This window comes from Thamnophis elegans, chromosome 4 (assembly GCF_009769535.1).
Source record: "Thamnophis elegans isolate rThaEle1 chromosome 4, rThaEle1.pri, whole genome shotgun sequence".
Classification (NCBI taxonomy): Eukaryota; Metazoa; Chordata; class Lepidosauria; order Squamata; family Colubridae; genus Thamnophis; species Thamnophis elegans.
The window spans coordinates 96,067,703-96,090,446 of NC_045544.1; the positions used below are offsets into that span (position 1 = coordinate 96,067,703).

A 22,744-nucleotide genomic window follows, 5' to 3' on the forward strand; every position below is an offset into this window, starting at 1 on the left:
CATCATCTGATTAAAATAAGGAGCTAAACAACACCATATGATTTCAGCAAGTAATTTAGTAAATGCCTTCCTCACCAAATATTAGAATGGATACTCTGGGTTTCATTGCACAGATGAAGTTAATGCTGGACAGGATTAGATCAGATTAAGTATGAAAGTCAGATCAGATTCTGGCGGACGTGAGCAGGAGGGCAGCAGTCTTCTCAGAGGCTTAGACAAGGCTTGCATAGGGATGTTCTCCAGATTATGTGGGTGAAGCAAGGTTTGCCAAGAGATTTTGAGTTAAATTTATTCTTCACACAAATATCAAAGCAGCCTATTGTATCTTGTTTATTCCTAATACTTGTCTTGTCATCCTACTAATTGGTAGAGAATATCAGAAACAACAAGATTTAACTTAACTTTTTAAAAGCTATGTATTATTGTTGTCTATTATTCTATTGTCTAATGAATATATTTCTAAAATTCCCAGAACAATTGTAGCCTTAGTAGAAAACAAAGAATTATAGTTAGTAAGTATACATTCACTAGTAGATATCAAATGCACTTAGTTCTGTGGATTTACCACAGTATTAAAACAAACATGCTTTAATTAATGCCTATCAAAAGAATAGCACAACAGATGCTTTTAACATTTAAAAAACTGAATTACATTTTGGCCTGGGACAAAGTACTATGTAAGCATACCCTCATATTAGTTTGAGGAGCTAAATATTACATTTTTCTTTTTCTATCAGAAATAACTTACAGAGCTTATAGTGCAATATATAATCTGAATTATTAGGTTGACATTAAAATATATTTTCATTTTTTCTATTTGGAATTTCATTAAAACAATAACATTGGGTAATAATTCATAGTTTTGTATGGGCTATGTTTGCATGTGCTAATATTTAAGAGGTTTCAAAACTGTAGAAATGAAAACAAAAAAATAGATATGATAATTTTGTAATATGCATTTAACAACATTATCCAGATTGTTGTCAGCTGTTAAACTCTGGAATTAGAATACAGCAGAAACCTTGGTTCAAATATTAAGGGAAATGACAGATTCCTATTGTGCTGTTTTAAAAAAAATTGGCATAGTACGATGCTCTGATTAGCTAGCCATTGGTACTACTTGATTCCATTTATTAAAATAATAATAATGCAAGCTCCATTCATAAATAAATTCTGAAGTCAGGCTGAGATTCAAGTAAAATATGCATGATTATAAAACCCAGTGTTCTGCTAAAATACTTAAATTATATCTGTGCTTGCATTCTGATGCACAGAAATGGAAAGGAAATTAATAAAGGTTTAAAATGTTAAGTAATTATAATAATAATCTATGACCTAATTCAGGTCAGACCAAATATAAAATAAATAGAAAAACAAGATTAAATAACTTGCAACTAGCTAACCCGCAAATATGAAATTTTGTGAGTATGGAATAAAGAATATTCAGACAAAAAATAAAGCAAATATTAGAGAAACAATATTTCACAGTATTATATACTAATAACATAGAATAAGGTAAAAGGAATGCAATACTTTTAGGCAAATTTGTGTGTATAGTTTAAGGCACATAAGGTGGGAAATGGTTTCTTCAACCATTATATAAAGAATGATAACTGGAAGTAAATGTTCCAGTTTAGCTGTTTTATGCCATTCATTTATCAAATTGTAGCCACAACAATCCCGTACAAAATCTCAAACGATCCTGTGAATTTATGCTAATACCTTCAATCATGGCTTGACTTACCTGAAGCTACCAGAGCAACTTTGCCACTGCAGATGAAATGCTATTAAACACCTAGGAATTGGGAAAACATTGCCCGGAAGTGCCTTGGTTCCCCATCTTTTTTTCTTTCTTTGAGTCATTAAGTGTATTTCCTATGAGCTATTGAAATTTGATGGATCTATGGGCAAAGCTGGATTATCACAGTGGCATTTTTATGCATTAAAACTCTGGCATGCAGCATTTTGAAAAGTGACTATAGTGGCTATGAATTTAGCTTGTATAGCTAAATGTTACCAAATATCATCCTGCCAACAAAAGTGTGTTGAAATTTATGGCTGTGAAAATTGGACCATAAGAAAGACTGAGCGACAAAGAATTAAGGCCTTTGAACTATGGTGCTGGAGAAGAATCCTGCAAGTCCCTTGGACTTCAAGGTGATCAAACCAGTCAGTCCTAGAGGAGATCAACTCTGACTGCTCTTTAGAAGGCCAAATCCTGAAGACGAAACTCAAATATTTTGGCCACCTAATGAGAAGGATGGACTCACTGGAGAAGAGCCTAATACTGGGAACAATTGAGGACAAAAGAAGAAGGGGATGACAGAGAATGAGGTGGCTGGATGGAGTCACTGAAGCAGTCAACATGACCTTAAACGGACTCCAGGGAATGGTAGCAGATTGGAAGGCCTGGAGGAACACTCTCCATGGGATCACGATGGGTCGGGCACGACTTCATGAGTAACAACAACAAGCCAAATGTTGAGGCATTTGGTACAGGGTGTTTTTTTTTTAAAAGAAAAATGTTAGTTCAATATACTATGCCATATAAACAATGGAGTAATTGTTGGTATCTGAGAATGGAACAGCAACTGATTTTGTAGCTTTGATTAATGTAAAGGAGAAAGGTTTTTTAATGAGTTTCTGCTAGAAAACAAAATAAATAAAAACAGTGATATTCTTTGTCAGAAAGTACAGAGCTAATGGGATGGCAAGAGATAAGTACAGATGACATGGGGCTTGGGGAGGCACAGATTATCACCTGGATTTTAATAGAGGAAATATCTCTACTCCTTCAATGTTTATATGAATGGCAAGTATGCATTTATTTCAGGCATCAGTCCATCCATTTACAGATAGTTTTAGTTTCAAGACTGGTTCATGTGAATACCATTGCTGATGTTCCTCTGATAGCTCTCACTGCAGTTAGCACTAACTGCTTATTGTTATAAAATGCACTATAGGTCACATTACCAAGAACACGCACGGGGTTGTCCAATTTTATAATTGTTCATGATCTGATGGTGTGAAAATAAGAACTCAATTTCTCCCCATAATGAATGTGTTTCAGTGCATGACAGTTTTGTTGCTTACTGAAGTTATGCAGAACTGCTGATGACAATGAAGTGCAAACAACTCCAATTTGTATCAGAAGCATCATGGATGGTGGCACTTGGCTATCATAATACATGCAAAATAAAAAGATTTGACACTGAAACTTATTAAATGTAAACAGATAGCAGTGCTTCACAAATGCTAATAATAATTCACAAAGTAATAATTCACAAACAAAATATAAAATATGGGGGTTTCAACACAGAATGATATATTGCTTCCATATAATTAGTTTTTCTGGAATATCTGTCACCTAAATGGGGTTCTGTATATGCTAATTAAACTAAGCCACTCAGTCATTCTCCCTACGCTTCTTACTGAAATGGCATAGAGGACAACATAAGTTGCAATTTTGATATTCAATTTCATTTCAGTTGGTGAGTCTCCTGGGCCAGGGAAAAATATATCAACTTAGTCCTAATTAGGAATACACAAGTTGATGCAAAATCAATTGGTTTTGCTCCCAATTGAAAGAGTAGAGAACTACTCTTTCAATTGGAAGTAAAACCAATTGATATGTCTCTCTTTATTTTTTTCATATTTTGCAGAAAAATATTAACATTCCAGTTAAATTTACCAGATTTGGGGGGCCTTGGAGTGGCATGCCAGAGGTCATATTCCTACAAGTGGTATCAGAATTTTTAAAAATGGGGACATAGCAAAACTAAATCAGGTTTAATTTATGATTAAATGTAATTAAATTAAAACAATGTATCCCATTAATGTAAGTAGTAGCAACATGCACTGCATCATTGCAACATTGTAATGCTTTTCACAGAGCTGACTTCTTTGTAACTCTTGCTGGAATTACCATGGAATCAAATTAGTGTTTCTACTAATTGATGAGGGGAAGAAAATGAATTTTCTAGCAATTTTTGTCATGCTTTCTGGGTAAAGCATGCGCCACCTCGGCTCCTCAAATAAGCATATAAGATAATGAGCAAATATGAATTATCCTATCAATGAGGTATCCTTGTTCTCTTTTTAGTTATTCTGCAAACCCCTTGTGACGGTTAGTTAAGTAAATTTGATGCTGCCATGTTTATTTTTATTTCTGTCTTCTAGTGTTTCTTGTTTGGTTTTAGACAGATTTTTAATTTTATTTAATATTTCAGCTAAAAAAACCTTGTTTGAGGGTTAAAAGCAAGTGTACAATATATATATATATATAGAAATAGAAATAGAAATAGAAATAGAAATAGAAATAGAAATAGAAATAGAAATAGAAATAGAAATAGAAATAGAAATAGAAATAGAAATAGAAATAGAAATAGAAATAGAAATAGAAATAGAAATAATAGAAATAGAAATAGAAATAGAAATAAGCAAAATAAATTGAATCTTTCTATAAAATGCAGAGGACAGCCTGTTTTAATATTTTTCTCCTCCAGAAATAGAATGGGGTTTTTTTTTTTGTTTTTTTTTTTTTGCATTGGCATCCTTCAGCCTCAAAAGACTATGGTATTATGCTCTGGAAAGAGGTAAAGCTGGAGTGTCCTCTCCTGCACGAGGCCTGGGTAGATTAATATGGAGGATAGACTGTTACCCAAGCAGCAGATTCCCCCTCTCCATGTCACTGAAATAGTCCAATGGAATGGCAGAGCCAATACGATTGGTTCCAGCTGTGTCGCAGTAGTTACCAGAACGTGGTTGTACACAGTTACGAACTGCTTCCAGGACCCCGGCTCCAGATTTTGCCTCAAAGTTGACTCCTGAAGCTCTTTCCAGTAGTGGATATAGCCACAAGGCAGTGGAGGTTTATAATCAGAGTTTCTCTTCTCCTAGAAGATGGTTCTGCCGCTTTATCTGTCGTTGGGGCGTAAATCCCTCTTCCCCCTTCAAAACAGTTGACCATCTTCTCCTGTAACCCTGGAAAGGAGCCCTTACGAGGTGCTACCAGCCGGACCAGCTGGACCAAGGTTTCTTAAGGAGGTGTTACTCCTCCATCACTCATCCTTTGTCCTGGCTTGAGATAGGCAGAACAGACAGACAGGCAAATCAGAATGGGATTTATTCATTGTATATTGTATTAATTCTGATTGTATAACCTAAACTACTTATCTTAAAAGTATTTCAGTTAAAAGCATGTCTCGGTAATCCTTTGGTCTTTAGTTTCAGACATAAATGGTTACAAGTTTGAGAATTTATTTAGAAACCATGAACTGAAAGAATTTAGATTCAGTTTTCCTTTATAGCAGTATATAAACATATGTAATTAGCCTTATACTTATCTGCATTAGAATCATTAGAAATGTAACCCCTTTTTAATCTGAATACTGTTCCTTTTTCAATGTCAGCCTGTTTCTGGACCAGTACAGAGCTAGTCTGGTGGATGCAATAAAGAGATTACTTCATCACAGTGTAAGTATGTTTCTATTTTCTCCTGAACATGGGCTTCAGAATAATTAGTCTGTGCACAATGATTGAGAGAGTAATGGAATGGCAGGATTAACGTCATGTAATACTTTAATACTTATTATGTCCAACTTCAATTGAGTCTTCTAATCTATCAGATTCCTTCCTAATCATAAACTAGAAAACTTCTTATACTTGGCCTTCTGATAAGGAACACAGTGGGAAGTAAAATAAATGAAACCGCTTCAAAGATACTGGGAGATTATTTTTATCAAAGCATTTCTTGAGTATTTCCCTTTGATAACAATGTCTTCATATTAAAGTAAAATTCTGATATTGAAAATTTTTATGTTAGCTTCTGTCATGTGTAATCCCTTCAATAGTAACCTTTGTCATTGTGTATTTATTTGTTACAAAGTGCTGTTTTAAACTGCTATTTATACTAAATGAATTGTATAACACAGTAATTTTGTAGAAAGTGAATAAATAACCTTGATAAGTTGATTTTTTTATATCAAAGCAAAATCCTTAATATCTTCATGCCCGTACATATACAGAAGTTAAATCTTAACCTGACCCAAAGATGGTTGGAAACAGATTCTGAATGTATTAAACACTTAGCAAATAAATGAATATGAAATATACATTCAGTCTATGCTTAAAAGAGGTTTGACAGAATAAAAACAACTTCACCTTGTCAAAAACCATATTTGTGAAGTGAGATGAATAACAACAAATTAAAAGCATCTTTTTCTGAAGAGAAGCATTGCCAATCTCAACCACCAGCTCTAGGATACTATTGTTGCAGTTGTTTGTTATATCTCAATGACTAAATAATAATAATAGTATTTTTTTTTTAAAAAAAATGACTCTCCCAGCTTCTTATCTTGACCTTCAACAAACAGTCAGGTTGAGCAGGAATCCAAAATACATGGAAATGCTAAAAGCCCAAATGCTATTGGGCTGCTTGTTTCAGGAAGAGTAAATTCTGAGGACCTTATTGAAGGCACATATTCTGTAGTTTCATAAAGTGATCCATTGACTTTATAGATTCAGAGTTGTCACCTTCAAGTATTTTCTATTGTTCTAACTGAACTTTATTTATATGCTTATCTGGGGATAATGATGACTTCTCTCTGAAATACCAAAATAATATATAGTTCTTGGTTAACAAATGCCTCTCTCAATGACCGTTCAAACTTGTGATGCTGAAAACGTAGATTTATGAACGTATAGCTATAACAGCATCCCTATGGTTGTAGGTTCGTGATTTGGATGCTTGGCAACCAGTGAACATTTTCAATGTTCCACAGTGATGTGGTTGCCATTTACAACTTTCACAGCTAGCTTCCAACAAACAAAATCATTGAAGAAGCCTGCAGTAAGTCGCAAATTCAAGTTACACAACATTGGACTTAATGACTGCAGGTGATTCATTTATTGACCTCAGTAGAAGTGACAGAAATTGGGCATGGTCACATAATATTTCACTTAATCACCATGCTAGTTACTGACAGGGTTGCTGGTTTCAATTGTGGTCAGTAAGTCCATACAATAGACTTAAACTTCAATCTCCCACTGAACTTAGAAATAATTATTTCTGACTGGAAAAATAGTATTGTTTTCTGAACAACTCATCATAGTGCAATTCTTTGGCAAATGCATATAGAGCTGATAAAGTAATTTTGACATACCTGTATTGCAGAATTTTACATTTGACAGGTCACTGAGAACTTGGATCCTTTGAAATGGAAACTCTTGATCTCCTGAGCAATATGTCCTAAACCTTTTTGCTACCATCCATCCTTACAGAAAATCCAGGTCCCACAATCTGTGCACTGAGAATTCCTCTGTGATATCTAAGGCTAGCCAAACAATTCTCCCTATTGTTTGACAAAAGGCTATCATTTCAGAGGGGCATAAAAACAGTGATTTTATTAACATTAAGTTCTGAGCATTAGTGAGATATTTGTCTCTATGGTCTTCAACTTGTGTTTTTCTACTACTATATCGAAGAATGAGCCAAAATCTATTGCCTATATTACAGTGTAATTTTATGTTTAATTCCAGTGACATGCAGTGAGGTTTATGGCTGGTGAGGCACTGACACAGGGGTTTCAAAAAATTTTAGACTTGTGGACTTCAACTCCCAGAATTCCACAGCCAGGCATGCTCAGTTCCGATTTAAAGTGACAGCATTTGTTTTTCTCCTTTGTGAAAAAGTTTTCCTAAATTCTTTTTCTTCTCCCACCCCATCCTTCCTCCCTCCTTCCCTCCCTCCCTCCCTCCCTCCCTCCCTCCCCCCTCTCTCAAACATGCACACAGAGAAGTTGGATCCCTCTCTCACTCACTCAATCTCAAACAAACACAAACACCCCCACTGAGTGCTCAAGCAGAAGTGGTAGGGGGGCCCAGGCCTACCCCTCATCCTAGAATGTGTGATAGATGTGGCCTGCCGGGCGGAGCGTGGGCCGTGGGAGGGGGGAGGGGCCTTCTGGGATGGGGGTGGGCCGGAGCATTCCGGTCATATTGGGGAGGGACAGGTACGACGGGGGCTACAGGGCTAGCCATTACCGGGGAAAGAGAGCTCGCTATGTCATAGTGATCCCTCGTTCCGGCCCTGTAAGCTCAACTCAAGAACCAGGTGGCAGGAGAAGCCAGGGCTCTGGTCTCAGGTTGCTGTTGCTAAATGCCAGGTCTGTGTGATCCAGAAAGCTCCCCTCGTCCGGGACTTAATACTTGTCGAGGGGGCAGACCTGGCTGGGCCATGAGGGAGGAGTCCCACTCTCTGAAATGTGCCCAGAAGGGTTTCAGGTGCTCCATCAACCACGACACCAAAGAAGGGGTGGGGGAGTGGCGATTATTATCCGGGAATCTTTAGCGCCTCGCAGGAGCCCTGCTCCGGAGATTGATGAATGTGAGTCTTCTTTTGAAGTTGGACTTAGGTGTTCAAGTGGGCTTGTTGTTGGCGTACCTACCTCCTAGCTGCGTCACAACAGCCCTGCCTGCGCTCCTGGAGTCAGTAGCCGGGTTGGCGATTGAGTTCCCCAGACTGTTAGTACTGGGGAACTTTAAGCTGCCGTCCTTAGGCGAACACTCTGATGGGGCCCAGGAGTTCATGGCTTCCATGACAGCCATAGACTTGACCCAAGTAATTCAGGGTCCGACTCATAGAGAGGGACACACACTCGACCTAGTGTTTCTCTCGGGGCAGTGGAGACGTGATCTCGAGTTAAGGGAAATAGACATCTCACCCTTGTCATGGTCGGATCACTTCCTGTTGAGGCTTGATTTTTGGAAGCTACTCCCCCACCGCAGGGAGGTGGAACAGATTAAGTGGTTCCGCCCCAGACACCTGATGGACCCGTTGGGATTTCAGAAGGAGCTTGGGGAGATACCTGACTCTCTTGCCCACAATCTGGCAGAGTCCCTGGTCGCCGCTTGGAATACAGCGGCGACTGGGGCCCTGGATCGGATTGCGCCTTTGCGGCCTCTCCGCGGCAGTGGATCCAGGAGGGCTCCTTGGTTTACTGAGAAACTCCGGGAGATGAAGCACCAAAAGAGACGCCTAGAGCGACGCTGGAGGGCTAGTAACTCCGAATCTGACCGAACACTGCTAAGAGCCTTTATTAGGACTTATCTAGTGGCGATAAGGGCGGCAAAATGTGCGCATTTTTCTGCTCTCATTGCGTCCGCAGAATCTCGCCTAACCGCCTTGTTTAGTATAACCCGTTCCTTCCTGAATGGGGGGGAAACTGGGGATGCCTTGCAGCTGAGGAGTTTGCTCAGTTTCTGTCAGACAAAATCGCTCAGATTCGGACAGACCTGGACTCCATTTGGACAGAACCAGCAGAGATACCGAGGGAGGGTCTTGCTCAGAGTTTCTGGAATGAGTTCCAGCTTGTCACCCCTGATGAAGTGGACAAGGCCATGGGAGCAATGAGTGCCTCCACCTGTTTACTGGATCCGTGCCCCTCCTGGCTGGTTTCGACCAGCAGGGAGGTAACATGAGGCTGGCTCCAGAGAATCACAAACGCCTCCTTGTTGGAGGGATCCTTTCCACGGCCTCTTAAGGAGGCGGTGGTGAGACCCCCTCAAGAAGCCTTCTCTGGACCCAGCTATTTTTAAAAACTATCATCCAGTCTCCAACCTCACTTTCTTAGGGAAGGTTGTTGAGAAGGTGGTGGCCCTCCAACTCCGATGGACCTTGGATGAAGCAGATTATCTAGACCCTTTTCAGTCTGGTTTCAGGCCTGGTTACTCCACCGAAACCACTTTGGTCGCACTGACCAATGATCTCTGGTGGGCCAGGGACAGAGGGCATTCCTTTGTCCTTGTACTCCTTGACCCCTCAGTGGCCTTCGATACCATCGACCATGGTATCCTTCTGTGACGGCTGGAAGAGGTGGGAGTGGGAGGCACCATTTTACGGTGGTTCTCCTCTTACCTCTCCGACAGGTCGCAGTCGGTGTTGGTCGGAGGATAGAGGTCGACTCCTACGCCCCTCAATTATGGGGTGCCGCAGAGGTGGGTCCTGTCCCCCCTCCTATTTAACATCTACATGAAGCCACTAGGCGAGATCATCCACCGGCACGGGATTAAATACCACCAGTATGCGGACGATACTCAGTTGTATCTCTCCGCCCTGTGCCAACTCAGTGAAGTGGTGGAAGTGAAGTGCCAGTGCCTGGAAGCTGTTAGGGTCTGGGTGGGAGTGAACAAACTTGCACTCAATCCTGACAAGACCGAATGGCTGTGGATGTTGCCCCCTAAGGACAGTCTATCCAGTCCGTCCTTAACCCTGGGGGGAGAAAAATTGCCACCCTCAGAGAGGGTTCGCAACTTGGGGGTCCTCCTGGACCCGCAGCTGACTTTGGAACACCACCTGTCAGCTGTGACCATGGGGGCCTTTGCCCAGGTTCACCTGGTGCACCAGTTGCGTCCCTATTTGGACCGGGAGGCACTTCAGACAGTCACTCATGCCCTCGTCATCTCAAGACTGGATTACTGTAATGCGCTCTACTTGGGGCTGCCCCTGAAAAGTGTTCAGAGACTGCAATTAGTCCAGAATGGAGCCGCGCGAGCGATACTGGGTGTGCCAAGGTACACCCATATCACACTTATCCTCCGCGAGCTGCACTGGCTGCCCATTGGTCTCCGAGCACGATTCAAGGTGCTGGTTATCACCTTTAAAGCCCTACATGGCCTAGGACCCGGATACCTGCGAGACCGTCTTCTGCCACTTACCTCCCTTAGACCAATATGATCGCACAGAATGGACCTTCTCCGGGTGCCTTCAGCGGGACAATGCCGGCTGGTGACACCTAGGAGTAGGGCCTTCTCTGTTGCCGCTCCGGCCCTATGGAATGAGCTGCCCCCAGAGATCTGGGCCCTTTTTCCTTTTCCTTTTTTTTCTTTTCATGATGACAGTGGTGAGGCTCTGCCTCCCCTGCCTCCCCTGACTGCACGTCCCTGTTTAATTCATACTTGCAGTTTTCACTAGTAGATTATAATTTTTCCCATTTTACACCATTATTTTCATAGACCTATATAATAGTAACTCCTGAAAAACTAATACTGCATTTGGGTTTTCCCCAGATGAATTTGGTTGTGCCACTGTTGCCTCCTGTTCATTTTTATATGATTTATTTTGATGCCATCTTCCCTAAGTAAACAGTTTGGTGCTTGCTATGCCGTTGCTTAGGGACAGTATGTTGATAGCACAACATTTATATCAGATCCTCCATTTGTAGAGCAACCTCCAGGAAGTTAGAATGCTACCATCCCTTTGCATAAGTCTCTAAATGTCCAGTTTTATAGGATTCTCCTAGGATGTTAGCAGTAAATAAGAATCAAATAATGGTGATCAAAATTCAAGAACTATGCAATTTATTCAGCCATACCAGAATACTTAATCACATTAAACTTGGAAATCCAATGCAAGTAGAATAGTCAAAGTTTGATTAGCTGGAAGAGTAGGTTTATACTGAACTGAGCAAAAATCTTGTTACAGGGCAATGTTTTTCAAACCAGCTACCTTCAGATGATTTTTTTCAGGTTGGTTTTATCTCTCAGAAAAACATATGGGCTCTGCAAAAGGTCTGGATGAATGGCACAGGATGTATTTAGCTAAATCAAGGCATTTCCCAAATCCTTCAGAATTCACTATTCCTTTAAATTATTTGAAAGTTGTTTTAGAATGCAGCAACAATCTTTGCTGGACTGCCAAATTTTTTGTACAGTATTAACCTAGCAAGATTTATTTATTTAGAGAAGATATCATTTTAAGGAGCTAAGATTTTGCCATTTAAGTGAGGTACAGTATTTAAAATTATATTTTTAAAATATAAAATCATACCCTATGTGAAGATAAAAATCTTCTCCCAGAATTACACAATGCTGAATTGTGTATTCTATTAATTGTTTTTTGCATTAATTTGTTTTTTACCAGTTTAAAAGTCATGGGGATAGTTGGTCGACTATATAGTATAGTATAGTATATCCATTACCTGAACCGGGAGGCCCTCAGAACAGTCACTCACGCCCTTGTGACCTCAAGACTGGACTACTGTAATGCGCTCTACATGGGGCAGCCCTTGAAGAGCATTCGGAGACTTCAGCTTGTCCAGAATGCAGCCGCGCGAGCGATTGTGGGTGCACCCCGGTACACCCATGTTACACCCATCCTCCGCGAGCTGCACTGGCTGCCTATTGGGCTCCAGATGCGCTTCAGGGTGCTAGTCGTTACTTTTAAAGCCCTACATGGTATCGGACCTGGGTACTTGAGAGACCGCCTCCTGCCAATTACCTCCCTACGACCAATTAGATCCCACAGATTAGGCCTCCTCCGGATTCCATCTGCTAGCCAATGTTGACTATCGCCCACCCAGGGGAGAGCCTTCTCTGTGGCTGCTCCAGCCCTCTGGAACGATCTCCCTGTGGAGATTCGGACCCTTACCACCCTTCAGGCTTTTCGCAAAGCCGTTAAGACCTGGCTGTTCCGGCAGGCCTGGGGCTGATGAGTTCCCAGCCCCACTTGAATTTGTTGTGACTGTTGAGGAGTTTTTTAAATCTGTTTTCTGTATTGTTTTTTGTTTTGTTTGTTTTGCTTGTATTGTCCCCATTCCCTTTTGGTTTGTTAGCCACCCTGAGTCCCTTTGGGAATAGGGCAGCATACAAGTCTAATAAATTGAATTGAATTGAATTGAATTGGTCTTTTGATAAAAGAGATAGTAGGAAAATCACAATAGCAATAGTACTTTATATACTGCTTCATAGTGCTTTACAGCCCCTTTTAAGTAGTTTACAGAGTCCAGGCCAAACCGTGAGCAACCCACCTCTGGTCCTGGGGCTATAAAGCTTGATCTGGGAGCTGCTTGAAGCACAAGAATTCCCACCTATGGTCTATATGAACCCATTTAAAACAATTTGTACCCTTCTGTTGACTTATAATTCCTAGAAGCCCGTGAATTCAGTGATGAATTAAAAAAAATATTTTTGCAGGCGGTTTCTTACTGTATCGTGAATCTGTTATTTCTCCATCATGGTACACTTCATACCAAAATGCACCAATAGAGAGACTTGCATTTTCTTGGGACACTAAACAGCACTGCTAAATACAAGTTGATCCCCTTATAAATATTGTTTCATTATAAAAAATTATTTTGGAGCAGTGGAAAATTAGATACAGAGTGGTTAAATTTATTGGATTAAACCCCAAATTTATGCCAAGAGAAAGATGCTCAGATCACTGGGTTGTTTTTTTTTTACATTCTCCAATCCATTCCAGTTCTGATAAAACTTTCAGGGATATCTGCTGCAAAATCCTGATATGTGGCAGATAGGACAGTGATAGCCAAAATTTATTGCAAAAATATCTGATGTAAATGCCTAAAGCAAGCAAAGCATAGATTAGAATAGAATAGAATAGAATAACAAAGTTGGAAGGGATCTTGGAGGTCTCCATCCAGTTTTTTCAGTTACCCCATTCTCCACTACTGATCCTCTGTTGCACATCCAAGATATTTTTTGTAATTCCTATAAACACTAGATGATTTTTTTCTGGTAGTGGTAATGGAAGGAGAAGTGTAAAAAATTCAGTGTGAAAGCATGTCCCATTTACAGTTTTACATGCAACAACATTTGTACAATTTCCTCAATTCTTAACAAAAATTAAACATGAGTATGGATCAATTTTTTATAGCTTATAGTAATTCTCTTTAGCAATTTGATTTAATAGAATAATTACACAAAATGATGTGGATAAGATAAAATACATTTTGAATAACAGTCAAGTGCAATTATTCATGTTAGGTGAAGTTTACTTATAGTATATTTTTCAAGATCTTCCTGTTTCTATTTTTCATACCATTGTCCATTTTAATAATTTGTTAACAATTTTATCAATGTTATGTTACAATTTAAATAAAACATATAAATGTTCTTCATGTTTTAGGGGAAAGCTCTGATATTTGCTCCACTTAGAGGAGATACTCTAAACCAGTTCTGCAGTCTAGCTGAAAAGGCTGGTTTTTCTATCCAGAGACATGAAAATTATGATGAACGCATCTCAAACTTCCACTCCAAGGTTAGTTTTCTGTTCATGGAAGATAACACTTTAATCCACATTGCATTTTGAAAAGATCATGGTTCTTTTGGCAGGTAACCTAAATGTTTGATTAAAGTACTCATAGGTATGCTGCTTCTAAATAGCTATTTTTTGTATCTGATTATTTTGTGTAGAAGAGCCATCCTTTATCTTTGCATATCTAGAAGCCCTTTACAGAGGCTTTGCTTCATCATTTCCTCAGAATTAATCTGTTCATTCACAGGGCTCCAACTCAAAGCATTCAAGTGTTTAATTTTGTTCATACATATCTATTAAAAACAACTGTGTATATTTGAGCCTGAAGCTTCTGGCAATTAACTTTACTGAATATCAAAAAATGTGAAATTAATTAGGAGGTGAATGTCTAATTGTATCATATCATATTTTAAATCCACATTTGATTTATGGATGGGTCAAATGGTAGCTTCAGATGGAATGATCTCACACAGAATGTTCAGGTTATGAGGCTATCTGTGTCTGACCTCTATATTACAATAGTTAACCAAAATCACTTCTCTAAATATGATTTTAAGCCTGTTTTCTTAAAGTGACTATTCTCATTGTCCTCTTTTACCTGGTCTTGTTGAATTTGAGTCTTTTCCCTTGTAAAATTGAGAGTGTCTTGGCCATGTTTCGACAAGGTTCCACTCGCCATCTTCAGGCTCGTGCCTTTGGCTTCGTGCTTGTGCGAGCAAACCGTGATCGGAGCTGCCGTCTTTCTATAAATATTGGTGTGTGTGTGTGGAGTGCTGGCTTTGTTGCTGTAAGCGGATTGTTGGCTGTGTTGTAACATCTTGATTAGTTGATAGAGTTGATGTTTGCAGATTAGTCAGCTGTTTCGTAACATCCTGTGTGGCTGAGGTACTGGCTGTGTGCCTAATGTTCTTTTGTGTTGTAACGACCTGGGTAATGGGCTGTGTGATGACATCCTGAGTTCTATTGTAGTGATATCCTGAGTCCTGTGCTGCAACCTCCTAGGGGTCTGGCTGCATTGTAACATCCTGAGCCTTTACGTTGTAATCTCCTGAGTTCTGTGATGTAATGTCCTGAGCAGATGGCTGTGGTGTAACATCCCGGGCTTTGGTTTAGCTCCGAGTTTGCAGTCTGGCCATGTGTTCATGGCATGTGTCAGTTTGCTTTGTGTGGGGTTGGAGGGTAGTGCAGCAGTTGGTGATGCTGCCGTGGTTTGGCTTCTGGATGGTGGTTGCATTTGGTCTATGGGATGGATTTGGGTTTGAGTCTGGTGAGGGTGATTGGTGGTTGCGTCCTGTGTTGTTCTGGGTCCAGTGTTGGTTTTTGTGGCTGGGACTCATTTGTTGACTAGGGCTAGTTTCTAAATGTCTGGTAGGTGGGAGATATTGTCACGTTTATTCATGTCGTGGGGGTGTTTCTCTATTTCGATGGCTTCCATAATTATTCTCTTGTTGAAGTGTTCAGTTTGGGAGATTAATTTGGTTCTTTCAAAATCAATTTCATGTCCTGTAGCTTTAAGGTGCTGGAAGAGGGAGGAAGTTTTTTCTCTTTTCTGACTGCGTTCTTGTGTTCTGTGATGCGTGCATTTATTCTCCTATTAGTTTGTCCAATGTATGTGGCTGGGCACATTTTGCATGGTATTTCATAGACTCCTTGGTTTTCTAGCTGGATCTTGTCTTTGGGGTTTCTTAAGATGTTGGCTATTTTTTGGTCAGTGTTGAAGGCTGTCTTGATATTGTGTATGTGGAGAATTTTGCTGATTTTATCTATGGTGCCTTTGATGTAAGGGAGGAGGGTGATGCCGTTGTCCTGTTCTGTGTCTCGGTTCTTGGGAGGTATCTCCTTTTGGATTAGGTTGGTAATTGTGTTTATTTGGAATCCGTTGGAAATTAATACATTTGTGAGAGTGTGTCATTCAGTTTTCAGGTGGTCTTTATCCACCAAACCAAACGCTTAGCCGACAAAGACCATTTTCTCCCTATAAATAAATACTGGGCAACGTCAGGTTATCAGCTGGTTACTTCTAAAGCGGAATCCTACACTTAAGTCTGTGAAAAATTCTCCTTCCCCTTGAACAATTCAGAGAAATCTTCTACCAATTCCTCTATCAAGGACTATAGTAAAGAATATTGAATCTCTGTATCACTTAAGTGGGCTCAGAAGCTAAACAGTTTCTGAGCTTAATTTTAATCTATTTTTTTCACTGTGCTCTTTGATTTTAATTATAGAGAATGTGGTAGCATGCATGGATTCTTAGTCTAAAGAAACCTATAGATAGATATGAGTGATCAATAGCATTCACAAAACATACTGAATTGCAAACTGACCAACCACATTTTAGCCTAGCAATTGTAGATTAGCTAATGGTTCAACATGTCATGCAAGGCCAGAACTGTGGGTAAATTAAGTGAACCATTGCCACATTAGACCTGAATAATCATGGCATGAAATGCTGTAACTTGGATTCACAAAGAAACTGACCACAATTTTAAACAGACAAAAGGTAGGGGAAAAAACCCCTTCACTTATGAAATTTACTATCCAGAAGATATACAATATACAAAAACCCATCATGGTGATTAACTATTAAGCATAATAGTTAAAAAGAAATCCAGGTTCAAAAAATATACCAGTTGTGAGTAGATGTTACCTAAGAGACCAATATTTAATCCAACAAATTTTTATCATGTCACACTCAAATATTTTCAGATTAAATAATACTGTATATATAGCAATGAGGAAATCTATCTTGAGTGCACCTCATCTCTAAACTTGTTGCTTTCTAAACAACAAGAAAACTACAAGAATTACATTTCAATATCCTTTTGCTGTGCCTCTTTTTCCCATAAATCTCAGTAACGGAGGAGGGAAAGAGTCTACATTAGGTAATTAGGACCATATATGGTACATCCTTGTGAATTAGAAGTAAAAGTGACTACGGACTAATGGGACAGAAAACAGTAGCTAATAGTGAATGAACTAAGAGCAAAACCAAGCAGAAAGACATTCTTTTCTTGTATGTGTCTGCAGCATGCCAGCAACCAATTCGCGCAAATGAGTGAAGCCCCATCCTTGGGATGCAGGCAGCACGCAAACTCCAGTCTGTGGAAAAAACCTTTCTCCATGGAACCAGTCTCTGGTACCCAAAGGTTTGTGGGGCACTGCTCCATAGATGCAATTATATGTATGGACTCTGGCTGCTGATTTTTTTAGTAGTTTTTAATACTAACAACCATAGTATGCTTCTGGACCGCCTGAGATTTGGGGCGGAAATCATGAGTATGCAGGGTTCTTCTCTTTTCCTCTCAGATTAGGTTCAGTAAATGTTGGCAGTGGGGGAGTGATTGACCTTGGAACTCTTGAGGTGTGGAATGCTGTAGGACTTAGCAGTCTTCCTCCTTCCATTTAATATCTGTATATAGACACCAGGTAAAGCCATCCATCAGTTTGGAGCAGGTACCCTCAGTATGCTGATGATACTTGGCTATACATCTTTACCCCAAGCCAACCAGGTGATGCTATCAAAGTTTTGTCCCAGTGCCTAGAGGCTGTTGGGACCTGGATGGAAGTGAAGAAGACCAAGTTCAACCTCAACAAGACCAAGTAGGTGTGAATAATAGGGGCTGCACTTTTCTTTTGGGACTGGTGTATAATTTGGGGGTCCATTTTAGACTCACAGATCTTGCTTTAGGAGTGAATGGCAGCTGTGGCAAAAGGGGAGGGGAGGCTGCAATTTATTGATGGGCTGTTAAATATGAATTATTTTATAATTAATTTTATAATTCATATTTTTTTACTTAGTTATTTCTCATTTAATGAAATTTAGCACACATATATTATTTGTGTTATCATTTCTGATCTTTGATTACAACTAAAATTTGATTTAATTTGAATAAATAATAAATAGAAATCTGAGAGGATAAATATTAAGAACGAAAAATAAAAACATAAAAGGAAAAATATAAAGTAAGCTTATAGATTCGGGATGCAAAAATCAAATTAAACATTTCTGTGGGGTTGTTTTTGTTTTTTTTGCTGCCATTTGTTGTCCATCCAGACTTTTATACTCCACATTTGGAAGTCCTAATGAATGAACAGAATAATTTTAAATATCTGTGCTTGAATTAAAAGCATTGGAAGTACCTGATTTAAATGCCACATCAGAATAACAAACTGAAATAATATGGGAATAAAATCTCTTTTTCCCTCCCTCTTTTACTCATATACAACACAATGCCCTTTCTCTGTAGTGTTTTAGTGTATTCCATCTCGCTTCAGCTCAGTGCTATACTTTGCTATACAAATATGCCAGCCTTGACCAAAAGCATTTAGTTAATGCACTGTATAGACATTAACCCACAATTAATGTTAATAAGCAATTATTATTTACTAAGCTTGAAAGATGTGGCCTTCTTGGTCTTATTTTGTGGGAGAGAAATTCCTGGAAAGTTCAGACAATGCCTAGATTTAGAGTAAACATATTCTTTAAAAATGTTTGGGGATCATCCCCCCACATCATACTGAAAAACTATCGAGGTACAGTTTTTCTCGACCTTGGCAACTTCAAGATATGTGGACTTCAACCAATTCCAGAATTCCCCAGCCAGTTTTGGGTGTTGATATTCATGCATCTTAAAGTTGCTAAGCTTAAAAAAGCACTGATATAGACACACAAATAACCTGTATACAAAGCTGGAAATATTAAAAAATTAAGAGAATAACAGTGGCCAGTTGGTTTCCTCCCTTTCAATAAATCTGCAATTATCCAGAGGATTGCAGAGAAATACATAGATTTCTTGTCCATATATACTTCTCTTTACTCAAAGGATAAGTAAGTACACTAGTCACATTTATATTCCCTCTAGGGAGGCTTGGACCTTGTCTAAATTAATATAATAGTAAGTGGATCAGCGAAATGCAGTGGACATAGTATACTTAAATTTCAGTAATTTGAAGCATTTGACAAAGTAGACCACAACCTCTTCTTAGTAAGCTAGAAAAATGTGGGATAGATAGCATCACCACTGTGGGTGGATGCTGATAAACCATACTCAATGCATAGTCCTCAACAGAACTATATCCACATGGAGGGAAGTAAGTTGTGGGGTACCCCAAAGTTCTGTTTTAGGCCCAGTACTCTTTAATATCTTCATAAATCATCTAGATGAGGGAATAGAAGGAGTAGCACATCAAATTTGCAGATGATACTAAGCTGGCAGAAATAGTCAACATGCCAGAACCCAGGCTCAATAAAAAAGTTCTTGACAGACTTGAACACAGGGCCCTATCTAACAAAATGAAATTCAATATAGAAAAAAGTAAGGTTTTACACTTAGGCAAGAAAAAAACAACTGTACAGGTACAGACTATGTGAAACTTGGCTCAATGCCAGTAAAAGTGAGGCAATACCAATAGCACTAAGACTTATATATCACTTCACCATGCTTTGCAGCCCTCTCTAAGTGGTTTACGAAGTCAGCATATTGCCCCCAACAATCTGGCTCCTCATTTTACTGACCTTGGAAGGCTGAGTCAACCTTGAGCCTGGTGAGATTCAAACTGCCAAATTGCAGGCAGCCGACAGTCAGCACAAGTAGCCTGCAGTACTGCATTCTAATCACTGTGCCACCTCGGCTCTTGGAGTCCAAGTGGACAATCACTTAAAAATGTGTGAGGCAGCTACCAAAAAGGCCAATGCAATCTTAGGCTGTATTAATAAGAGGGATAAAATCAAGATCACATGAAGTATTAGTACCGCTTTACAAAACCTTATTTTGGCCATACTCGGAATACTGCATCCAGTTTTGGTCACCACAATATAAAAAAGATGCTGAGACTCTGGAACAGAGAGTGCAGAGAACAGCAACAGGGGCTGGAGGCTAAAACATGAAGAACAGTTGCAGGAAGTGAGTATGTCTAATCTAGTGAAAAGAAGAACTAGGGGAGACATGATATGTCTAACAATGTTTCAGTATTTAAGGGGCTGTCACAAAGATGAGGTAGGCAAACTATTTTCCAAAGCACTAGAACGCAAGACAAGAATAAATTGATGGAAACTAATCAAGGAGAGAACCAATCTAGAACTAAGGGGGCGTTTCCTGACAATGGGAACAATCAACCAGTGTAATGGCTTGTCTTCAGAACTGGAGGCTTTCAAGAACAGACTGGAGAGCCATTTGTCTGAAATGGTATAGGGTCTCCTGCTCATGTAGGGGATTGGACTAGATGGCCTGCAAGGTCGCTCTTAACTCTGTTGTTCTGTTCTCTAATAAGCGCTTCTGAGTCTCTAATGCTGAGTCTCTGGAAAGAGTGCAGAGAAGATCAACAAAGAGATTAGGGGGCTGGAGGCTAAAACATGAAGAACAGTTGCAGGAAGTGAGTATGTCTAGCCAAGTGAAAAGAAGAATTAGGGGAGACATGATATGGTAGCAGTGTTTCAATATTTGAGGGCCTATATAAAAGAAGATAGACCAACACAAATTTCCTTCCTATTCCATCTTGTTCCTTTGCTACCACTACTGATCTTAAAACAGCAATGTAACTAGTAAGTAGCATCGTTCATCCATATCTTTCTGAGAACCTTAAAAAAAGAAAGGTAGACTACATATACCGATATGTAAAATAATTTTTTAAAAAATAATTTCAGGACCTGAGAATCTCTTTTCAGGTAGCCATGCTGAAAAGATTTCCAATGTATCATAGAACCTTTCCAGAGTACCCGCTAACTCTTATGGATCAGAATTGCCATAGTAACCCATAGTTGTCCACTTGGGTTAGGGTTACGGTTAGAAGAAATCTATAGCTTCTTTAAGAGAAAGCAATGACAAATAATAGCGCTCTCCTAGAGTTGTTGTTAAGAGGGACTACAAGCTTTGAGTGACTCTTTTAACTGTATTTTAATGCTGGGAGTGCTGTGAAAGTGTAACAGAGCAGAAGAGGTGGCTTAAAAGAATAATAAAATAGGCTTTCAAGAACTGTATGAAACTTGTGGCTTATCCACAAAGTTCTCAAATTTCTCATGGGGGATTGAAAGAATTATATAAATTCCCTATTTTCTGAGTGATTCACCTGGATGCATAATTGCTATGGAGTCGACAATGGGAGATGCCTTGGGTTGCTGTTGAGCAAAATCTTTCTGACAGTCTGCAAGAATAAACTCTGGGTTTGGGACACTCATTAACATTTCAGGCACAAATGTGGATTTATTTTAAAAAAATGTTTTCTGCTGCCTGGTACATGGCCAAATGTTGATTGAAACATGGCTTGTAATAGTTTCCTTAGTTCACTCTCTGCTTCCTCATTGTATGGCCCAATATCCCAGAGGCACAGCAGTTCCCATTCACTTTTCTTTCTTCTTCTGGGTCTAAAGAATATGGAAGTACGGAGAACCATTTTGGTACTCAGTTTCCTATGTAAGAAGCAAATTTTTCATTGCTGCTTTCTTTAGACTTGGGAGATCAAGAAAATTAGTAGAGGATATCACCATAGCTCTATCATGTTAAGCTTCACATGAGTTCCTTTTCTTTTTTCAATGTTAAACAGCCCCTAAGGCAAAGGGAAGACAGGGAGCTGGCACACAGCCTGACCTCGCAATGGGCAATTATTTCTTTCTGCTTTACTCTGTGTTCAGGTGCTGGCTAAGTGCTGCCCTGTGTTAAAGGCTCAAGAGGTGTTTTTTTTTAAATTGAATTAAGTCTGTTAGAAGAATTTTTCAAGCTCTTCTCCCCATTTCAAATCATACTCTAAACCATACAATCAGTAATCAAAAGCATCTGTACAATATTTCACATTGGAGACACTGAAATGTAGACTGTGGGATGCATAGATAGAAAACAATTTCCTCAGTCAGGTTTGGGTCTTGATGCTATTCTTCATTTGCCTCTGATGAACTCCGTGTTTAAGGAATATGACAAAATAATTGTGTTCCAGCTATGTTAAATTTTCCCTTGGATAGTGCATAGAATGGTAGACAGAATCGTACTGCAAAAATACTTCTGGGGAATTACCCAGCTAGAACTGCATTGTGAATTAGGAAGAAAATAGCCACTTGGGCACCAAGCATCCCCTTTGGTGCAGAACAAAATAGAAAGCAATGGAGTGGTGATTGATAGAATAACCAGTTGATAAATTGTTGATAGAAATGTTGTTACATTTCTAAGACAGCAGAAATAGAACAAGACACAATGCTTGGCATTGTGTTATATGACTATGTGTTATATGTTATATGGGCTGCATTTAATTTGGTGGGTCACACATTGAGCTATATGAATTCCCAGTTTCTCCTGCAATAAGAGAGGCTCTGAAGAACTGTATCAATCCTAGCTTTGCTCACTGTTCAGAGCAAAAAAACAACAACAAACAATGTCAGCAAAGCTGTTCTGAAATAATGGTACTAGAGAAGTAATTGTATGGCTTCCATGAACATTCCTGCTAGCTTCCACCCTTCTCCCTAGTGCCCCATGCAACATATCTCTCAAACTCCCTGCATTGTTCCTTGTTGCTAGTTAAGCAGGTGATACAAAAGGGGACACCTGCTATTTATGGCAGATAAAACCATTGAAAGTACCTAGTCAAGAGAAGCATCCTATCCAGAGCTCAGGTGACACCATTAAACCCTAATCACAAATAGCTGGATCAGCCACAAGCGCCCCCCCCCCCCCGCAAGAGTAGGAGAGTGGGCTTAAGCCATCCAGT

General features: G+C 39.4%; 1 protein-coding gene across 1 annotated transcript in view; it reads left to right on the forward strand.

Annotated features, from left to right (window-relative positions):
* Positions 1-22,744, forward strand: part of CAMKMT (calmodulin-lysine N-methyltransferase) — a 252,636-nt gene that overhangs the window by 224,276 nt on the left and 5,616 nt on the right. The window contains exons 9-10 of the mRNA XM_032216941.1: positions 5,412-5,475; positions 13,925-14,056. Coding sequence (XP_032072832.1) covers positions 5,412-5,475; positions 13,925-14,056 — 196 coding nt within the window. The remainder of the gene's footprint in view (positions 1-5,411; positions 5,476-13,924; positions 14,057-22,744) is intronic.